Genomic DNA, 18,932 nt, shown 5'->3' on the forward strand with positions numbered 1-18,932 from the left:
GTACTGCGTCCAGTTCTGGGCTCCCCAGTACAAAAAAGACAGGGATCTCTTGGAAAGAGTCCAGCGGAGGGCCACGAAAATGGTGAAGGGCCTGGAGCATCTCTCCTATGAGGAAAGGCTGAGTGAACTGGGTCTGTTTAGCCTTGAGAAAAGGAGACTGAGAGGGGACCTGATCCAGGTCTATAAATATCTAAGGTGTGGGGGGCAGAATGGCGAGGCCGGACTCTTTTCAGTGGTGAGTGGAGACAGGACAAGGGGAAACGGCTGGAAACTGCAGCATAGGAAGTTCCGCACAAACATGCACAAGAACTTCTTTACAGTGAGGTGACGGAGCACTGGAACAGGCTGCCCAGGGAGGTGGTGGAGTCTCCTTCTCTGGAGATGTTCAAGACCTGCCTGGATGCCTACCTGTGCGACCTACTGTAGGGAACCTGCTTTGGCAGGGGGGTTGGACTCGATGATCTCTGGAGGTCCCTTCCAACCCCTACAATTCTGTGATTCTGTGATTCTGTGATTCTGTGAAGTGTCAGCTAAACAGCAATTTCACCTTTTGACTTTGTATTAATGTGTGATGATTCTGTCCCAAGAGCTGGCTCTTTTCCCTTCTGTCCTCTAGTTGGACAGTATTCTTTCTGTTCTTACAGTATGACACTAAAGAAAAGTGCTACAATTTCTATCTCACTTGAGCTAATGAAAAATAAGTTTTCCAGTGGAAAATAGACAAATATCTTCCCTTGGGAAAGATCAAATTAATACCATATGCTTTCTGCTGGACTAAATAAAATGGGCAACTGATCACAGGCCAATAGTGAAAGCTGAGAAGGTAATTTATTCAGCCAAGTGTATTCTTCCTGAAGGTGTGAAAAATATTCTAGCTTGATTAAGCATAGCTTTAGACAGGCACATCACACATCACAAGCAGGAAATTGAAACTTTACATGATTAAGCTGATTACGCAAAGACCTGCATGGCTGATCCTGGTAGAAGGTGCTCTGTTGGTGGTCAAATGGGACATTGGGCCATGCTGAGCCTTCTAGATCTAGCCAGCACTTTTGCTTTCAGGCTTTCTGCTGCTTCACTGCTGCTTTTAAGCACTTAACCTTATCTACTGGTACCCATTTTACAGTTAACGGCTGCTGCAATAAACCGAACATCCTGATTTCCACAGAGCCAACAACATCTGCTTCACAGGCCTTTTCTTTTGAAGATTGTTGGAAGTTCCCAGCTTCCTCTCAGTTCAATCGTTTGCCAGGGACAATGATTAAACTTTCTCACACCACTTCAACTGAAACATCTGTTAAATGGAAAAATCCCCATCTCAGGCATGAGAAAGGGATGAGGAGGCTAAAACTGCGGAGTCTGATCCCAGGATGCCCCTCACGGTACAAACACCTTCAATATGGGAGTGGCTTTGCAGTGCCATCACACTCTCTCATGTTCCAGTCTGGATAAGATTGTTGACCTTTGGAGCTGCATGTAGTAGAACAGAACAGGTGTCCTGTAAAAGACCTGCAAATTCCTCTGCTATTGCAGCAGTAATAAAGAAAACAATTGAAAACATTCCGCAAGGAAATGTTATAGCCTGATACAGTAAATCCAAGGGTCAAACTGAACCCAAAGATCACAATAAGTAAAAGCTTTCAAGGTCTGAGTCATGCACAATTCCCAGCTCTGTCCGAATGGCACAGCCAAACACATACACTTAACCCACTTTGACCTCTCAGCGCATTCAGTGCTGACTTCCCTGTGTGATAGATAATATCTCACTCCCCTAGGAGTTAAGTCAGAAAACTTTGCTAACCAGTAGCATGTAGAAGACCTTTAAAAAGGAGTTGTTCATTAATACTTCCTAAGACTTCAGTGACTGCTAAAGACAAACAGAAAACTAACTCAGTTTTGTTGATATGCCTCCTTAGTCTGGAGAGGAAGTAAAAATAAAAATTAGAGAGGACAACACACTGATTAAGTGAATAACAACTGATGTGAGTTAGAAATTGGAAAAGCAGAAAGTTAATGAACTACAGTATCAGGGAAAAACTGTTGTAGCAGAAAATGTGTCAAAAATGGCAAGAAATGTTAAGCAAGAATAAGGCAAGTGCCAGATACAGCATAAGTACAGCTGGTTTAAGAAGAAAAAAACCCAGCAAATTATTCTAGCAAATTCAACCCAGTTATTCTATCCAATATTCAATATTTCTACCTAGAAATATTCAGGCATAGGTTTTTTTAGATTTATGTGCCTGAATACCTTTCACAAATTATTTTTCAAGATTTGTTTAAAAACTTGGGCAGCAGTTCACTCTCATACCTCCTGAAGGTTCTGTAAGTTCTGTAAGTACAGCTGAAAAGAAATAATGCTTTTATGAAAGGGAGAGGAGAAGACCTGCAAAATTACTGAAAAATTTAACCATCTATTCCACCAAAGTAATTGAAAGACAGATACAGGAATCAATCAGTAAGGAATTAAAAGATGAAAATATTATCATGACCATGTTTATTCTATTTTTCTTCTTCATTTTTATACAGTTATGAATTTAACTAAAGATATATTTATGGCATGAAATGTCTGTGTGATTTAAATATAGCAGTGTATTGGATAAACTAAGCACTTCCTTTACCTATGGAAACTACCCAGCTGAAGACTCAAAAAGTAGCTGGTAGTGAATCATCACCTCACAGACATTTACCAAATCATTGCAAATCAGCAACAGGCAAAATGCCACTGAATATTCTATCAAAAAAAATGAATAAAATATAAGGCTACTTCTGGATAAGTTTCTTAGAATATGAAGTGGGAAATTGTGAGGAGGGTTAGAATGGTCACACAGAGCTATCTGGCATGGTTGGAAATCTGCTCTAACTCCAGAAAAGAGCACATTGTGTTACCACTGTATTATTCATCTAAAGACAAAGAATGCAAGACATCTAAAAGGTGGGACATTACATACCAACCGTTCACTACTATTTATCATCGCTTTTACTCTTGTGATGATCTAATCTTGCTTTTCCTATTCCAATTCCATGTTATATTATTATTACACTACTAGAATTATGTAGGAAATCCAAAAAAGCTGTTTGTTTGATAATTTCTGCTGACTCAGAAAATTATCCTGACTGAATCTGACTTAAAATAAATAAAAGATCATTGATTACATGCAAAGGCACAAGGAAGTAAATTGTATTTTTGTGATGACAGTGAGATACAAGCATTTCTTCCTGAAGAATGCAACCAACTTAACCAATCATTTTTCACTGTACTCATGGAGATCAAAGTCTTCTTACAAACTGTTACGCCTCTCTTGGCTCCAAAAACAGTTGTATAAATAGGCACGATAACCCACTCCTTTCTAACCACAGATGTGGGTACAGGGACAAATAATGGGGGTGCTTAGGAGTTTGATATTTTTGCTGTCTTTTCAGCTCCTGCACACTGCAAAAGGCTCCCTGGTGTGGCTAAATGAGAGCGGCTATGAGGATTTGGTTGTTGCAATTAATCCCAGAGTGCCAGAAGATGCCAACATCATTCTGAACACAGTGGTAAGAACATGCATATATCCACTAACTGATTCTCAGTAGTTAAGAATGCCTCGACTTTTTCTACTTCAAAAGTAGCATGAGTCCCATTCATGTTAGTAGGTTTTGAATTAATAATGAATGAAGCACAGAGTTACCAAACTAGTCATTTCTAATTTGCTTTGCCATATTTTGCTTACAAAGGGCACTTATTTCTTAAGACAGAGCTGTATACAGAGATATTTCTGTTTGAAGACAGGCTGAAATTCATTAAAGTAGCTTTCCAAATTGTCTGAAAGAATGTCCTTTGAATTTTTTTAATAGTCATTGGTTATACTGTAATGTGTTATTAGCTAGCAATATTCCTAATGCTCCATTTAAAATTGTAAAGGAAGAAGAAAAATGTTAGATCTGGTGGTATTTCTAGCTTTAACTTCCATTGCAGTCCATATAGATGCTTCAGTGGATCAATTTCCCAGGAATCGTATGCTGGCCAGGTTCCAAAGCAACAAAATTGTTTCAACAAAATCAAATTATTTTGGAAAAAAAACTGCTGAATAGGATATATATTATGACAAACACTTCAGATTTTGCATATAAATAACGCCTTCTATACCCTGAAGTAGGATTATCACCATCCCATGTCAGTTCTAAAATCAGGTATGGAGGATGCCAGCCTTTGGTTAGGCATAAAGTTTATAAAATTTCCAGACTTCTTTCACCTAGTGAGTACAGGTTTACATGAAGCAAAAGCAGATGTGATAGCTCACTTGCTACTTTCAGTCATTGACTGTCCCCTTATTTAGCAATGGAGTTTGGATCACTCAATTTTCACAGACAGGCCACCAAATGTTTTTTTAGGATAGAAGTGTGCAAGTAAGTACTGTTGGTGTAAGATATCTACCATCTGATAAATTAGCAGTGCTGTCAGTATTATGAGAACTTGTTCTGATATTCTTCCTTCAGATCCTTTGAACCATTTAAGTACCCTATTCTGTCTGCAGAGCAGACAAGGGTTGCTGTGGGGACAGCCAAAGTCCCCACTTCAGCTTCAGCTATAAGATACTTCAGCTGTCATGGGTTTATCACTGACCACTACCCCCAGTCCTGGCAAACTGAATGTCTACAAGAAATCTCCTTTGTCTTAATTTTCTGTGTGTATAATGTAGATATTTGCAAATGCTGTCAAGCCAGTATTAATTTAAGGGTAAAATTCTCGAATTTAGTAATTTTTATCTCACATGAAGGCTAGAGTGTAAATTTTATCACAGTCTCTGATTAAGAGGAGGATTAGAGAACTGCTGAGAGAATCCAAGAACTACAGCTTAGGTTTTGTGGTTTCTTCATTCCTTTTTTTCTTAGTAAATACTGTAGTCCTTCCTTAGTTTTCTATTATGTACTCAGTTCTGCTTTAACTACTGCTATTTTCTGATTAGGCTGAAGTATTCATTGCATGAACAGTCAAACTTTAAATATTAATGTAGATATTAATGTGCTTTCTTTCATTCCTCAGACAATGATCAAAGACGCTTCTAATTATTTGTTTGAAGCTACAAAACATCGATTTTTCTTCAAGTCTGTAAAAATTATACTTCCTAAAACATGGGGGAAAAACAGCACCTATTCAAGATTAAAAACAGAATCATATGACAAGGTATGATTTAGAGAACTGCTTATGATTAAAACCACAAGAAAAATCAAGACTGATAAGGCTACATTATGAACCACACAGTTATGACAAATCCTGGAAGTTCTTACTCAGAAGAAGAGTTAGTGGGAATGTTGACAGGAAGAAAATAATTGCAGGACTTCATTTATTGAAAAAGAATCACCTAAACCTTCTCTACACCAACATTACATATGCCTTTGGTCTTACTGTTTCAGGCAGATGTCATCATAGCAGACCCTTATTTGAAGTACGGAGATGATCCCTATACCTTACAGTATGGAGGATGTGCAATGAAAGGACGATACATCCATTTCACACCCAACTTCCTGTTAGATAGCAGCTTGGTTAAAATTTATGGAGAAAAAGGTAATGCTACAATTTAATTTAATTACCTGCTTCATTATTAATATGAAATGGCCAATATTTTTTAAATTCAGTTTTGCCAAACTGAAAAAACTTGGAAGAGAGACACTTTTTTGGAAGTAGTAAATACTTGTAAGATATCTCAAGCTAAATATTCAAGCAGTGGATCAGAAGTTGTTAAATTCTTCAAAAAGCTTAAGAAAAGGTTAATCTTCTGCATTTAATTAGCAGTAGCCATCCTTTATGAGCACTCAGTGAGCAAAATGTCCAGTGACTTTATACCTGATTTTGTATTATTGTATCAAAAATATAGAGGTTTGCTGCAGTGTGGGACTGAGACTTCACCAAAAAATGATTTTCCTCATCTGATGTTTGCCAGTTTGGAAAAAAGTGTCTCTATAATAATGCCTGCATTTCTATAAGATTGATATGAAAACCAGTTCGATCTTGCCTACTGAATTGATGCCTTCCTATTAGATGACTGACATCATCTACCTGGACTTGTACAGAGCATTAGATATTGTCCCATGTGACATTCTTATTTTTTAAAAGGAAGAGATGTGGATTTGACAGGCAGATCACTGAATGAATATGAATTTATCTGTTGGCCATATTCCAAGTGTTGTAGTCAATGGCTCCCTTTCCAGTTGGAGAACAGTGAGGACTGGTGTTCTTCAGAGTTTTAATTGGGTCTGGTATCATTTAACATCTTTAGTGATATGGACGGTAGGATTGAGTGCAACCTCAGAAAGTTTGCAGATGATACCTGAGCTGAGAGGTGTGGTTGACTCAACACTGGAGGCAAGAGATGCCATCCAGAAGGACTTTGACAGGCTTGAAAGGTGGGCCTTCTGAAGTTTTGCAGCTCATGAAGTTTAACAAGACCAATTGCAAATTTCTGCTCCTCCAATCTGAGCATACAAGCTGGGCAATGAATGGATTGAGAACAGTCCTGAGAAGAAGGACTTGGGGGCACTGGTGGACAAAAATCTGAATATGAGCCAGCGGTGTACCCTTGCAGTTCAGAAAGCCAACTGATCAGGGCTGCATCAAAGGAAATGTAGCCAGCAAGCTGAGGAAGTGATTCTCTCCTTCTACTCTGCCCTTATGAGCCTCCACTTGCAGTACTGTATCCAGGCTTAGGACCCCCAAGACAAGAAAGATGTGGAGCTCCTGGGGTGAGTCCAGAAGAGGCCACAAAGATGATCAGAGGGCTGGAGCACCTCTCAGATGGAGCAAGGCTGGGGTTGTTCAGCCTGAGAAGATGCCAGGAAGAAAGCATTACTTCCTTCCAATACCTAAAGGGGCTTACAGGAAAGATGGGGTTGGACTCTTCATCAGGGACTGTAGTAATAGCACATGGCTTTAAAAAGAAAGAGGGTAGGCTTAGATTCAATACAGTGAGAAATCCTTTACTCAAAGGGTGGTGAGGCAGTGGCATAGGCTGCGCAGAGAAGCTATGGATGCTCCATTCCTGGAAGTGTTGAAGACCGGGCTGGATGGCGCCCTCTGCAGTCTGATCTAGTGGATGGTGTCATTGATATGGCAGGGGTTGGAACCAGATAGTCTTTAAATCTCTTCTGATCTGTATTCTATGATTATATGACTTTTGCCTCGAGGAAAAATGATTAACCCTCTTGCTTAACTATTTCACACTTTTCTACTAATACCTGAGATAAGAATTATTTTATCAACTTAAAATTTAAAAAAAAAAAAAAAAAGCCAGGTATGTTTTAAACAGTTTTAGTTTGATTGTGCACATATTATTGCTTTTCAACAGGTAGAGTTTTTGTCCATGAGTGGGCTCACCTTCGGTGGGGCGTGTTTGACGAATATAATAGCAACGCACCTTTTTATGTTTCTGAAAATGCACGTGTTGAAGCAACAAGGTATCATATTTCATTTTTCTGCTTTTACATTGCACTCTTTCAAAAATTTAAACAATGTTTTCAATCTTCTTGTAATGTGTGCTAGGTTACTGCTTTGTAGATTCTCTGTGATCTGTTTGTATCGTTAAAAGATGCTTATTCAGCATGGTCTGTTGCCTGCTCTGTGACCCAGAAAGCAATAGCTGCCTTCAGTACTGTTTTGTAACAGCACTTTTCTATAGCTCAGGCTGGATAATCTTTTGCTTCATGTGCAACTGCAGACTTTAGTCAGCACTGGTTATATACATAAGATAACTTTATTAAATAGCAGTTGTTGACAACACAGAAATTCCCTAGCCAAACCTCTGTGATTTTAAACAGTTTCTACAAAGGAAGACATTAACTGCGTGGACATAAAGAATTAATCATTACCAACGTCGACACAGTCTATTGCACTGCAACTACTAGCAGAATAACTTTTGTGCATAGCCTACAAATATCACAAAAAATTTATCAACTCATCAGCAGAAGCCCACAAGTATTTTATGATTATAAACTCTTCTAGATTACTTTAAGAACCCTTCCAGGAATAGAGATTGTCTACCTGTGTACTTGTGTGTTGTCTAGAACCATGCTGTGCCAATAGCAATTTGTCTTCAGGCAGGCAAAATTTTGAAAAATAACCTCCCCTTTATGGATTATGTGTAGATTACCAGCCCTGCCCACTTTCTCTTCTCCTAGGTGTTCAGCTGGTGTCACAGGTAAACCTGTATTCCAAAACTGCATTGGAAACCAGTGTACGACAAGAGAATGCCAATATGACGGTCAGCTGTATGAAGCTGGATGTGAATTTGTACCGGATCTGAATCAAGACAGCAAAAATTCTATTATGTACATGCAATACTTACCCTCTGTAAGTATTACTAAATCTTTCTGGAGTAAGAATTTAGCAACAATAGTCAATAAATGATCAGTTATGTGTCTTTGATTAATTTCTGTCTATTATTTGATTATATTCTGTCTATCCCACTTCACATTTTCTGAAAAGCTTTCCTATACTCAAACTTCTGGGTTAGTAACTCTTACAAATTTCAATCTGACTTTTTAGGTTGTTGAATTCTGTGATAAAGATACTCACAATTATGAGGCTCCAAATATGCAGAATAAGATGTGCAACTACAAAAGCACATGGGAAATAATCATGGAATCTGATGACTTTAACAACTCACCTGGTGTTGATGGCCTTGCACCCCCCTTTGAGACCACCTTCCAGCTACTGCAGACTCAAGACAGAGCAGTCTCATTAGTACTGGATGTTTCTGGGAGCATGTCATCGGTAAGAATAAACATTTCATAAGCAAGTTTGTGCAAAAATCGTAAGAAGCAAAAAAAAGCTACAGAAGTTAAATTTTTTTTTTTTTAAGTAATCTCTTCAAATATTTGCATTTAACATATTCATTCTGTCACCTTAATTAATTTATATTTCTGAACTATTTAGTCTCTGAGCTAAGCTACTCCTCAGGAATTATAAAAGTTGCCATTTGCATTGCCACCATGCCATGAAAGTGACAAAAATCTTGATTAGGAATAAAGCTGTAATATCAGAAGATGGATCTTTTCTGATGACATCTCTCTTGCAAGCTGCACTACGCTGCATTTTCATGGTATCAGAACATGAGCATACATATCTTACCCTATGCAGATAGTTTTCAATTTCTAATAACAGTCAACATCAAGATTTTCCTGTATTTTGTCCATAGTCAAAGCTTTTCAGAAGAGATTTCAGAAGAGATTGCATTCTAAAGATGTTTTTTATTCACAGAGTAAACGCATCACAAATCTCCGTGCTGCTGCAGAGGCGTTTTTAATCCAGATTATTGAAGTTGGCTCCCGGGTTGGAATTGTCACATTTTCATCTACCGCTCAGGAAAAAAGTCCTTTGATACAAATAACCAGTATGGCAACACGCCAAAAACTTGTACAGAGTTTGCCTACATCTGCTAATGGAGGAACCAAAATCTGCGCAGGCATTGAGAAAGGACTGGAGGTAAATTACAGTGTTCTCCAGAGGAGAGCCATGAAGATGATCAGAGGGCTTGAGCACCTCTCCTACAGCAATGGACCAAGAGAGCTGGGACTCTTCAGCCTAGAGAAGGCTCCTGGAGCACCTTACAGTGGCCTGCCAGTACCTGGGGAGGGCTCTACTGGAAAGCTGAGGGGGAACTATTTATAAGGGTTTGTAGTAACTAAAGGGGAAAATGGCTTTAAAGGGAAAAGAGTAGATTCAGACTAGATATTAGGAAGAAATCCTTTTCTGTGAGGGTGGTGAGACACTGGGACAGGTTGCCAAAGGGTTGTGGATGCTCCCTTCCTGGAGACATTTAAGGCCAGGCTGGATGGGGCTTTAAGCAACCTGATCTAGTGGGAGTTGTCCCTGCCTATAGCAGGAGAGTTGGAACTAGGTGATCTTAAAAGTCCCTTCCAACCCAAGCCATTCTATGATTCTATAATTTAACATTTCCTACATCTAAGTGATTATATATTGCAATATCAATTGCAAAAATATTAAAACAGCTTTACTGTTAAACAAAAATTCAAATACTGCTTAACAAGTCTTGCATTTGAAATAACAGTTCTAAACGTATACATTAACTGCTCTCTGGAATAAACCAGTATTTAAAAGATAATCAGTTTGTATCTCACATTCTTTTTCTTTAATACAGATAATTACCACTGCAATCGGTACAACATATGGCTCAGAAATCGTGTTACTGACAGATGGAGAGGATTCATCTATGTCAACTTGCCGTGAAAAAGTGAAAGAAAGCGGGGCAATAATTCATACCATTGCACTGGGTCCATCGGCAGCAGCCGAACTAGAAGAATTTTCAAATATAACAGGTAAATAAGAGAACTCTTTTGCTGGCATTCATAGTCAAGTATGAAAATATTAAAGCATAGCAATTCACTGGCCTGGAAAAAATAAATAAATCTGATTTATAATAAACCTAAAACATTTAATTTTAAAGAAATCTGGTTTTCATACAGGCTTTTTTAATGCAAACAAGTAGAACTTCATATATGCACAGTTCTGCTTTCAGAGCTGTCTTGATTTGAAAAATAGAATAACACAAAAGTGTCCTGTTAATGAGGAGATGTAATTGTGATATTCTTACATAGCACATAAAACATAGTGTTCTGCAATTTCTCAAATTTTATTTCTGGCATAGCACGCAATGACTGGAATGCTCTATATTCTTGAACTTACAAGAATTTTTTACACTATATGCACAACAAACCTTTTCTCCAGCTTTTGCAACTGAATGCACTAGCTAGGAAACTGTAGATGCCAGCAGATGCCAGACTGTGCTTGTCATGAGCCAGCTGAGCTGGAGATTCATAGTTTTAAAACAAGCATTTGAAACAATTCATAGGGGGTATGCTTCATGCTACAGTACGTACAATGTGCCATGGAGGACAGAAGACTCCTTGCGTAGCCCTAGAAAGCAATCTGACTACAAACAAGTATAGTGAATAAATATGAGAGGTGCGCATGCTGTGCATATTCAGACTTGTAGCCACTTGCAGTCCCCAGAGCTCAGCAGTCAGTCTCTCCCTGACTCTGAGAGAATAAGACACGGCTCCTGAACCAAAAACACTAGGAAAAGTCTCAAGATATTGTACTTGATTTTATGCTGCAAGAAGTGATTTTTTTTTTTTAAGCTGAGAGATAAAAAACAAGGTGATCACAAGCCAGAACAGATATTTTCATGAATTTCCTGTGATACAAGTATTAACACATTGGGGAAAAAAAAAAAAAAAAAAAAAAAAAAAAAAAAAAAAAAAAAAGATGCATTGCTTTTTCTGGTGTGTTACCAAATTGCCTGTCTCATTAGAACACTTCATACCAGAAGTCACGTGAAAACTGGCATTTTTAGAGTATAAATCAGTATTACTGAATCTTTTGTCTTTCAGGGGGTTTACAACTTTATGCTGTAGATGTAGATGTCCCCATTAAACTAGTGGAAGCATTCAGTGGAATTACAACAGGAAGTGGAGATATTTCTGAACAATCTATTCAGGTTTGGATTTCAACACTTCTTTTATCTCCTATGCATTTAGTTGATCAGTAATTGAATGAAGTTAGGCACTAATGATCCTAAACTAATAGTGGTTCAAATTAAAAATAGTATCAAACACAATTTTTAGTCATCAGCCACAGTTATAATAAATTTATTGCCTTGAATTGACACTTCTGCCCCACCCATATAGAAGAAAATAAAGTTAATGACAGGCTATTTTCTAATTGCAGATTTAATTGCTTGTACTTACTAAATAGCAATAACAAATTTTCTCTCTCACACAGCTTGAAAGCAGAGACCAAGCAGTTACTGCTTCAGAATGGATAAATAATACTGTGACCATTGACAAAACTGTGGGAAATGACACTTTCTTTGTCTTCTCATGGAGCAACAGCCAGCCATTTTTCTTCGTGAGGGACCCCAAAGGAAAAGAATATGGAAGCTCAGACTTCACAGTTGACAGTTCAAATTTAAAAACAGCTAGACTTAGTATAAGTGGCACTGCAGAGGTAAAGACAATGACTTTTTGTTTGATTCTGAATTAATATTTCCTGTGAAAAAGCATACTGCTTTTCTTTTCTTTTCCTTCATAATGTTCTAAATATTTCTGTATTTTATTTTCAGGCGGGAGATTGGCATTATTACATTCAAAATGTTGCTACAGTATCTCAAACTGTATCAGTAACAGTTACCTCTCGAGCAGCCTCTTCTGATGTTTCTCCTGTGATCTTGAAAGCCTACATGGAGAAGGCAAATGTATCTCCTTATCCAGTTATTGTTTATGCAGAGATTAGCCAAAACTTCTTGCCTGTTCTTGGTGCAACAGTGATAGCCACCATAGAGAAGGATGGTGCTGATGCAGTAAGCCTTCCTCTTTATGATAGTGGCACAGGTAAGGATCCACATACATAGCTAAAATCTTTGCATTTATGCATCTTGGAATCCAAATCTGTGTGTTACCATAAAGTTGTCAAGTTATCAAGTTGTATCATACTATGATGACATCTTAAATCAGTGCTAAAATAAAAAAGTAAAAGAGAGAAACCTACTGTTTCAAGACAGAAGTAAGCTACAAGGCTTTTGTTTGGTGAGCTGAACAAATAAATGGGTCTTACACTGAAAAACTGTCACATCTTTACTGTGTTCCTGTTGTGAAAGTAGGAGTACTAGGGATAGTAGAAGGTAAACTGCTCATATCCACTTCTGTTTCGTGCAACTACCTGACCTCAAGTGGGAAGGTAGAAAGAAAGCCAGCTGTTTTGTTAGTCCATCTCATATTCTATGAAGATGGACTACAGCCTTAACATTAGCTCACTAAAAGATAGCAATATCTCTTTTGCATGTTTAAATAAATGCACTATTATAATTATTAAATACTTTTTCTTAGAGCAATAGCTAGACATTCTGGAGTTCAGCATCCCTTAGTCTCTTTTCATCTTTCCTCTTCCTTTTTTTCCATTAGTATTATCATCAGTGGTGCAGCCCTGTAGCTTTATGAATTCAGTACTAGCCAGTAGTATCATCTCATTCTGACCTGGTGTTTACACTGCCATACTTAGAAATACAATATTTCAATGGGCTATCTTGTGTTTCTTAAACACCATCTCTATTCTGAACTACTGAGATTATTTTTTGAGTTGCTGCTAAGATTTACAGTAGTTAACTTGGATGCCACTGACAGACCTTTTGTTGCAGCAACTGTGCAAGTTCACGTGAAGAAACTTTTCTTGATGAAATCCTGACTAGAAGTTATTTTGCTTTTCTTGATGAAATCCTGTCTGGAGGTTATTTTGCTGTTGTTTGGTGTTTTTTTTTTTTTTTTTTTTTTTTTTTTTTTTTTTTTTTGTTTTGTTTTGTTTTTTCCAATTTATTATAACATTTCCAATGTTATACCTAGTAGATGATCACTGAGTATTAAGTTAGTGGTTAGAGATAGTAACAAGAGGTTTACCTAGTTAAAAGTGTCAATGCAAAGTAGTTCTTTTAAGCAAAATACATTTAAAATAGAGGTTATTACTGTGGGACAGTACCTGCTTTTAAAGATGTCTGCTTTAAAATAAAGATGTCTGCATTAAAAAAATATTGTCAGGTTTTCTGCATTGTAATATTCAGGTTTTATATTTGTGTAAAAACTAACCTCATTTACCAGCAGGTATCTTCTAGACATTAATTCTCTATAATTTAATATGAAGGTGCTGATATGACCAAGAATGATGGAATCTACTCAAGTTACTTTACTTCTTTAAGTGGCAGTGGAAGATACAGTCTAAAAGTGAGTGCCCAAGGGAGAAATCAAACCATCAGACTTGGCCGTAGGCAAAATAGAGCCTTGTATGTACCAGGCTACATAGAAAATGGTAAGGATATTTGTTTAATAGGCAGTTATTTATGTGATTTCCATGTGTGTGGGGAGCAAAAAATATAGCAAGTGGGACCATTTAGATTCACAACAACGATACTTAATAATACTTAAAATAGATAATAAAAACATCTTAAACTGTCATTTTTACTACAGAACAAAACAAATCCCCTTCAACTATTGTTTCCTATGTACAGGAATAATGTAAAGTATTGTCACTAATCCAAAATAATATTTTTTCTTTCTTCTGTGAAAGGAGAAATATTGCTCATATTCTGTATGTCAGCAGCTCAGAAAAAAAAAATTCCACAGTTCTTCTGAGATTTTACAATGGGTCTTTGGCGTAAATGCATTCGACATGCAATGTTAGTACACAAGTTAATGCTAGTAGAAAATGTCACTTATGTATTCTGTTGGTTTATTTTTTTTAGTACTTTTTTTATGCTGAAGATACTTTAGTTGTTGAAAATTAATATTCACACATGTATATAGTACGATTTAGAAGAATCAATATAAAAGATTGTCTAAAAATCTCACCAAGTATGGCCTATAAAACATAAGATCTTCTAAAGTCTGTGATGGGTAGAAAAAGATAGAAAGAACCAATTTATGACAGCCAACGTACACAACCTGCTTTACAAATCACATAATTTCCTGGGTTGAAAAGGACCATAGTCATCATCTAGTTTCAACCCTCCTGCCACAGGCAGGGTTGCCAACCATCAGACCGTGCTGCCCAGAGCCACGTGCAGCCCACATCCAGGGATGGGGCATCCACATCCTCCTTGGGCAACACATTCCAGTGTGTCACCACCTTCTGAGTGGAAAAACTTCCTCCTAATATCTAACCTAAACCTCCCCTGTCTCAGTTTAAAATCATAGCATCATTTCCAGTTTCTACGCATTTCAGAATTTTTCCACTGTTTGAATTTCCTAATCAGTATGCTCAGCATTCTGAGATCACCTTATTTGCTGTCTTTAAATCACCAACTTTCTACTGAATTTGAATAAAGAAGATAAAGGTTATGAGATGAGGTAAAAAGATACAGTGAAAATAAAAAGAAATGTAGTTCAGAATTTTGTCATGGTGAAAGTTGAAAAATTTTTCAAACAGGTAAAATTCAGATGAATGCACCGAGACCTGAATTGGCTGATGAAGAAATCCAAGCCAATCTGGGAAGTTTCAGCAGAATTTCAACAACTTCTATTAAACTGGACAACATTCCACAAGATTATCCACCCTGTAAGATTACAGACCTCGATGCCTACATAGAAAATGAAACAATAGTGTTGACTTGGACAGCTCCAGGAGGTGTCTTATACGATGGAAAAGGTGAGTAGGATACTTTATGGAATCAGATTGATCCTCCTGTCCTAATGGACATGCCCTAAGGACCAGCAGTCAGATATGAGGGCTGCATCTTTTTCACCAGAAAATGGAACTATATAGAAAGTTATCTTGTTGCATGTTACATGTTTTAGTTCTTATTTTCTTTTCACAATAAAAAAATAATGTGCAAACAAAATGAAAAAGAAGTAAAGCAAGGAGTATTATTATTGAAAAGGCAAATTAAAATAAAACCACAAGACACTTTACTAAAATGTCTCAATCCATGTTTGTGCAGAAGTTAAGAAAGAAAAAAGATAAAATCAATGAGATGCGTACAGCGTGCACAGTCTGAAGCATTACTATATGCACAGAAATACAGTAACATTCTTACCAAAATCTTTGCTACATGGGGAAAAGGAAAACTAATGCACAAACATTTGTGTAGACCAGAGACTGTGTTCAAACATAGTTACGTACATTATTTCAGGTTTACATCTTAAACTTATCTGAAACTGTGGAATAAGAAACACCACAAGAAAAAAATCACACTTTTTTTTTTTTTTTTTTTTAAATCCCAGCTTCTTTTATGCAGCTGTTTTATAGCAAAAATGATCAGTCATTGCCCTGTAGTTTAAGGCAGCGCTGTATTGGTTAGGGCAAATCAGTATTGGTTTGGAGCTGGGCATGTCAGATACATCTTTATTACATAACAGTGAAAGAGAGATTTGTAAGAGGAAAAGAGAAGAAGGGGGAAGTCTTGAAAAGCTACAATTTTGACACAGAAACAGTAGAATCCCCCAAAACTAGTTGAGCATATATATATATAGCAACATAACTACGGGTTCCCTGATTGCAGACAAACAGGAGAACCATTCTATGTCTGTCTTAGTTTTTGGCATCAAAAGCTCATGCTGAGAGAGAACAGTGGCCAAATGCAGGACAGACATCTGCTACATACATATATTTTTAAATTGCTGTTTTTCTTTGAATAACAAAATATAGTCCTTGCAAAGGTAAGAATATTGATGAAACAATGTTCTTAAGGCCAGTTAAAAGTTGAGTTTCCAGACCTGGGAGAAACAGACTCTTGATGCTTCAAAGTGAGGGTTAACAGCAATCCTGTCACTACCCATGCTAAGCAATGCAGTCATTGTAAACCAGGAATCTTTCCAAAACAGTTCTAGAAATCTGATACTGTCACCTTAAGCACGGATATTAAAACATCTGTATTCATATTAATTTGTTTTTACACATACTCTTTTTTTTTTTCCCTAGCTGATCACTACATAATAAAAAGCGATGCAAATCTTCTGAGCCTAAGAGATGAATTTGATGATGCTACTTCTGTGGATGCCTTCAATCTCAAACCTCAGGAGGCTGGTAATGCAGAAACATTGAGATTCAAACCAGAAAATCTGACAATAGAAAATGGTACCGTAATCTACATCGCCATGCGTGCTGTTAATGATAAAAACCTGACTTCAGATACATCTAATATAGCAAAGGCCACATGGTTCATTCCTCCAAAAGCATCTGTGCCTACAGATGAAGACAATGCCAGTGATGGTGTTAACATTACACTAATAGTGGCATTTGTAGCAGGATGTGTAGTACTTGTCTGCATTATTGTAAGTTCAACTGTATGCATTTTACAAAAACAAAAGAAAAGAAGGGATCCTGCAAGCAGAATGTAACCATATTGGTCAAACACTTTAAAAAAAAAAAGAAAAAAAGAATGAAGGAAAGGAATATAGAGTAATTTTTGCCATATGTAAGTTCCAAAGCAGAGGAAAGTAATTTAATGTAAATGCGCTTGTTTTAAGCAGATATGTAGTTCACTTTTTGATTGTCTTATAAACATAGATTTTCAAAAGCGTGCCCTAAACGTGTACTTTCATTTTTCTAAGCAATATAAGTACTTCACTCTTCTCTTGCGAAATCTTTCCAATATAGTGTGCTTTAATTGTGTGTTAAATAAAGAAGAGAGAGGAAAATATTTTCCCTGCTTTTGTTTTGCACACAGTAGTCAAGTAAGGCAAATTGCAAGAAGTCAGAAAGTGTTTCGGATAGTGTCATATGGCGTCATACGTATCTTTTACAAGGTAGGCTTAATGAGCCAAGCACAAAAATATTTACCTACAGGCTGTTTATTTTAAATATACATATATTTAAATATACGTGTATTCAAACATATATTTCCGAGTGTGTTGGAGAGTTAAATATAACACAGAATTGCAGGAGTTGGAAGGGACAACAGAGTCCAACCCCTTGGTAAAGCAGGTTCCCTACAGCAGGTTGCAATGGTAGGTGTCTGGAGGGGTATTGAATACCTCCAAAGAAGCAGGCAGCCTGTTGCAGTGCTGTGTCAGCTCCGCTGTAAAGAAGATCTTCTGCATGTTTATGGAACTTCTTGTGTTCCAGTTTTTGGGCATTGCTCCTTGTCCTGTCACTACACACCATTGAAAACTGTCTGATCTCATCCAGTTGCCTCCCACACTGTAGCTATTTATAAACATTGATCAGATCTCCTCTCAGACATTTCTTCTCCAGGCTGAACACCCCCATGTCTCTCAGCCTTTGCTCATACAGGAGATGCTCCAGGATCTTTATCATCTTTGTTGCTCTCCACTGGACTCTTTCTAAGAGATCCCTGGTTTTTTTTTTGAACTGGGGAGCCCAGAAGTGGACACAGTACTCCAGGTGAAGCCTCATGGGGGCAGAGTAGAGGTGAAGGATCACCTCCCTTGGCCTGCTGGCCATACTCTTTTTAAACCAACGCTCTTTTTCATGCACTCAGTATTTCCAGAATGAGAGTATAAGTACTTTCAGAATAAGATTTACAAGAGTATATGCAAATAAGAACATACAAAATGTTCTTAAGTGGAGGCTAATGAAAGCTATAAAATAGGAGCTAGGAAAAGCTTTTACGTAACAAGAGGTAACTTAAAAACTTAATACACAAGTTCTGTTCTTTATCTAGGGTCCAATTTTTTCTTGTGAGTTTCTGTATTTCTACACAGTGGTGTTTCTTAATGAGCCTTATTATTGGATGTATTTTCAGATCTAAAATTCAATTTCATCAAGCAGTAACAAATGTTTCAATTTCAGGTAATATGAAAGCAGGAATAGCAGCTACATTTTAGAGAACAGATCTCTTTGCAGAAAAGAGTCAGACATAAAAGGACTATTAAATGATATTAGTTCTCTTAAGTAGCTTGTAGGTCAGTGAATGTCTATTTTCCAGACATTTTTCCTTTTGATTGCTTATCAAGTGTCTTCTCATTCCCTGAAGTATTTCTATGGATGCTGCATCCAAGTTCTTTCGTAGGAACTATACCACACAATTAGAATAAGCAGGTTGCACTACTGTTTCTGGAACTGTTTCCTGGCATTATGTAAAAATATTACAGAACTTACACACACAACCTTCGTGATCCAAGGCAATCCACCTCCGGCACTCGACCCTACTAGCCCAGTGAGCAAGAGCTGCAGTAAACTGTGGTGACACTGACATCTAGTGGGCTCCAACAACACTTTCAGTTTTTCCAAATGTTCCTGAAAAGTTTTGGACAAAGCATCTCCCTCCGGGATGCTCTGACCATAACATAAATGCATATTTGAGAGTAAAATAAAATATGATTAATCCATGGTTGAGTTTCTTACTTGAACGTGGCTCTTAGTCTAAGAGAATGGAGAAGATTCATTTGAATTTTATGGGGAAGCGTCTAAAGCTTTCAGTTCAAACACC

The 18,932-nt window shown here is 37.3% G+C and overlaps 1 protein-coding gene across 1 annotated transcript; it reads left to right on the forward strand.

Moving 5' to 3' along the window:
* Positions 1-3,357: 3,357 nt before the first annotated feature.
* CLCA4 (chloride channel accessory 4) lies at positions 3,358-17,444 on the forward strand. Its single transcript, XM_048943930.1, has 14 exons — positions 3,358-3,537; positions 5,027-5,167; positions 5,398-5,548; positions 7,326-7,434; positions 8,155-8,326; positions 8,522-8,749; positions 9,236-9,460; positions 10,137-10,314; positions 11,389-11,495; positions 11,780-12,004; positions 12,120-12,387; positions 13,688-13,852; positions 14,969-15,187; positions 16,460-17,444. Exons 1-14 carry the CDS (start codon positions 3,358-3,360, stop codon positions 16,876-16,878), a joined length of 2,787 nt encoding a protein of 928 aa, XP_048799887.1. The 3' UTR covers positions 16,879-17,444.
* The last annotated feature ends 1,488 nt before the right edge of the window (positions 17,445-18,932 follow it).

This window comes from Lagopus muta, chromosome 5 (genome assembly GCF_023343835.1).
Source record: "Lagopus muta isolate bLagMut1 chromosome 5, bLagMut1 primary, whole genome shotgun sequence".
NCBI classification, from domain to species: Eukaryota; Metazoa; Chordata; class Aves; order Galliformes; family Phasianidae; genus Lagopus; species Lagopus muta.

Bases quoted from the DNA above. Each gene is read 5' to 3' on its own strand.
- CLCA4 (XM_048943930.1), top strand. From the start codon at position 3,358: ATGTGGGTACAGGGACAAATAATGGGGGTGCTTAGGAGTTTGATATTT. The intron at 3,538-5,026 runs GTAAGAACATGC...TTCATTCCTCAG, and splicing joins ACATCATTCTGAACACAGTG to ACAATGATCAAAGACGCTTC. The intron at 9,461-10,136 runs GTAAATTACAGT...TCTTTAATACAG, and splicing joins GCATTGAGAAAGGACTGGAG to ATAATTACCACTGCAATCGG.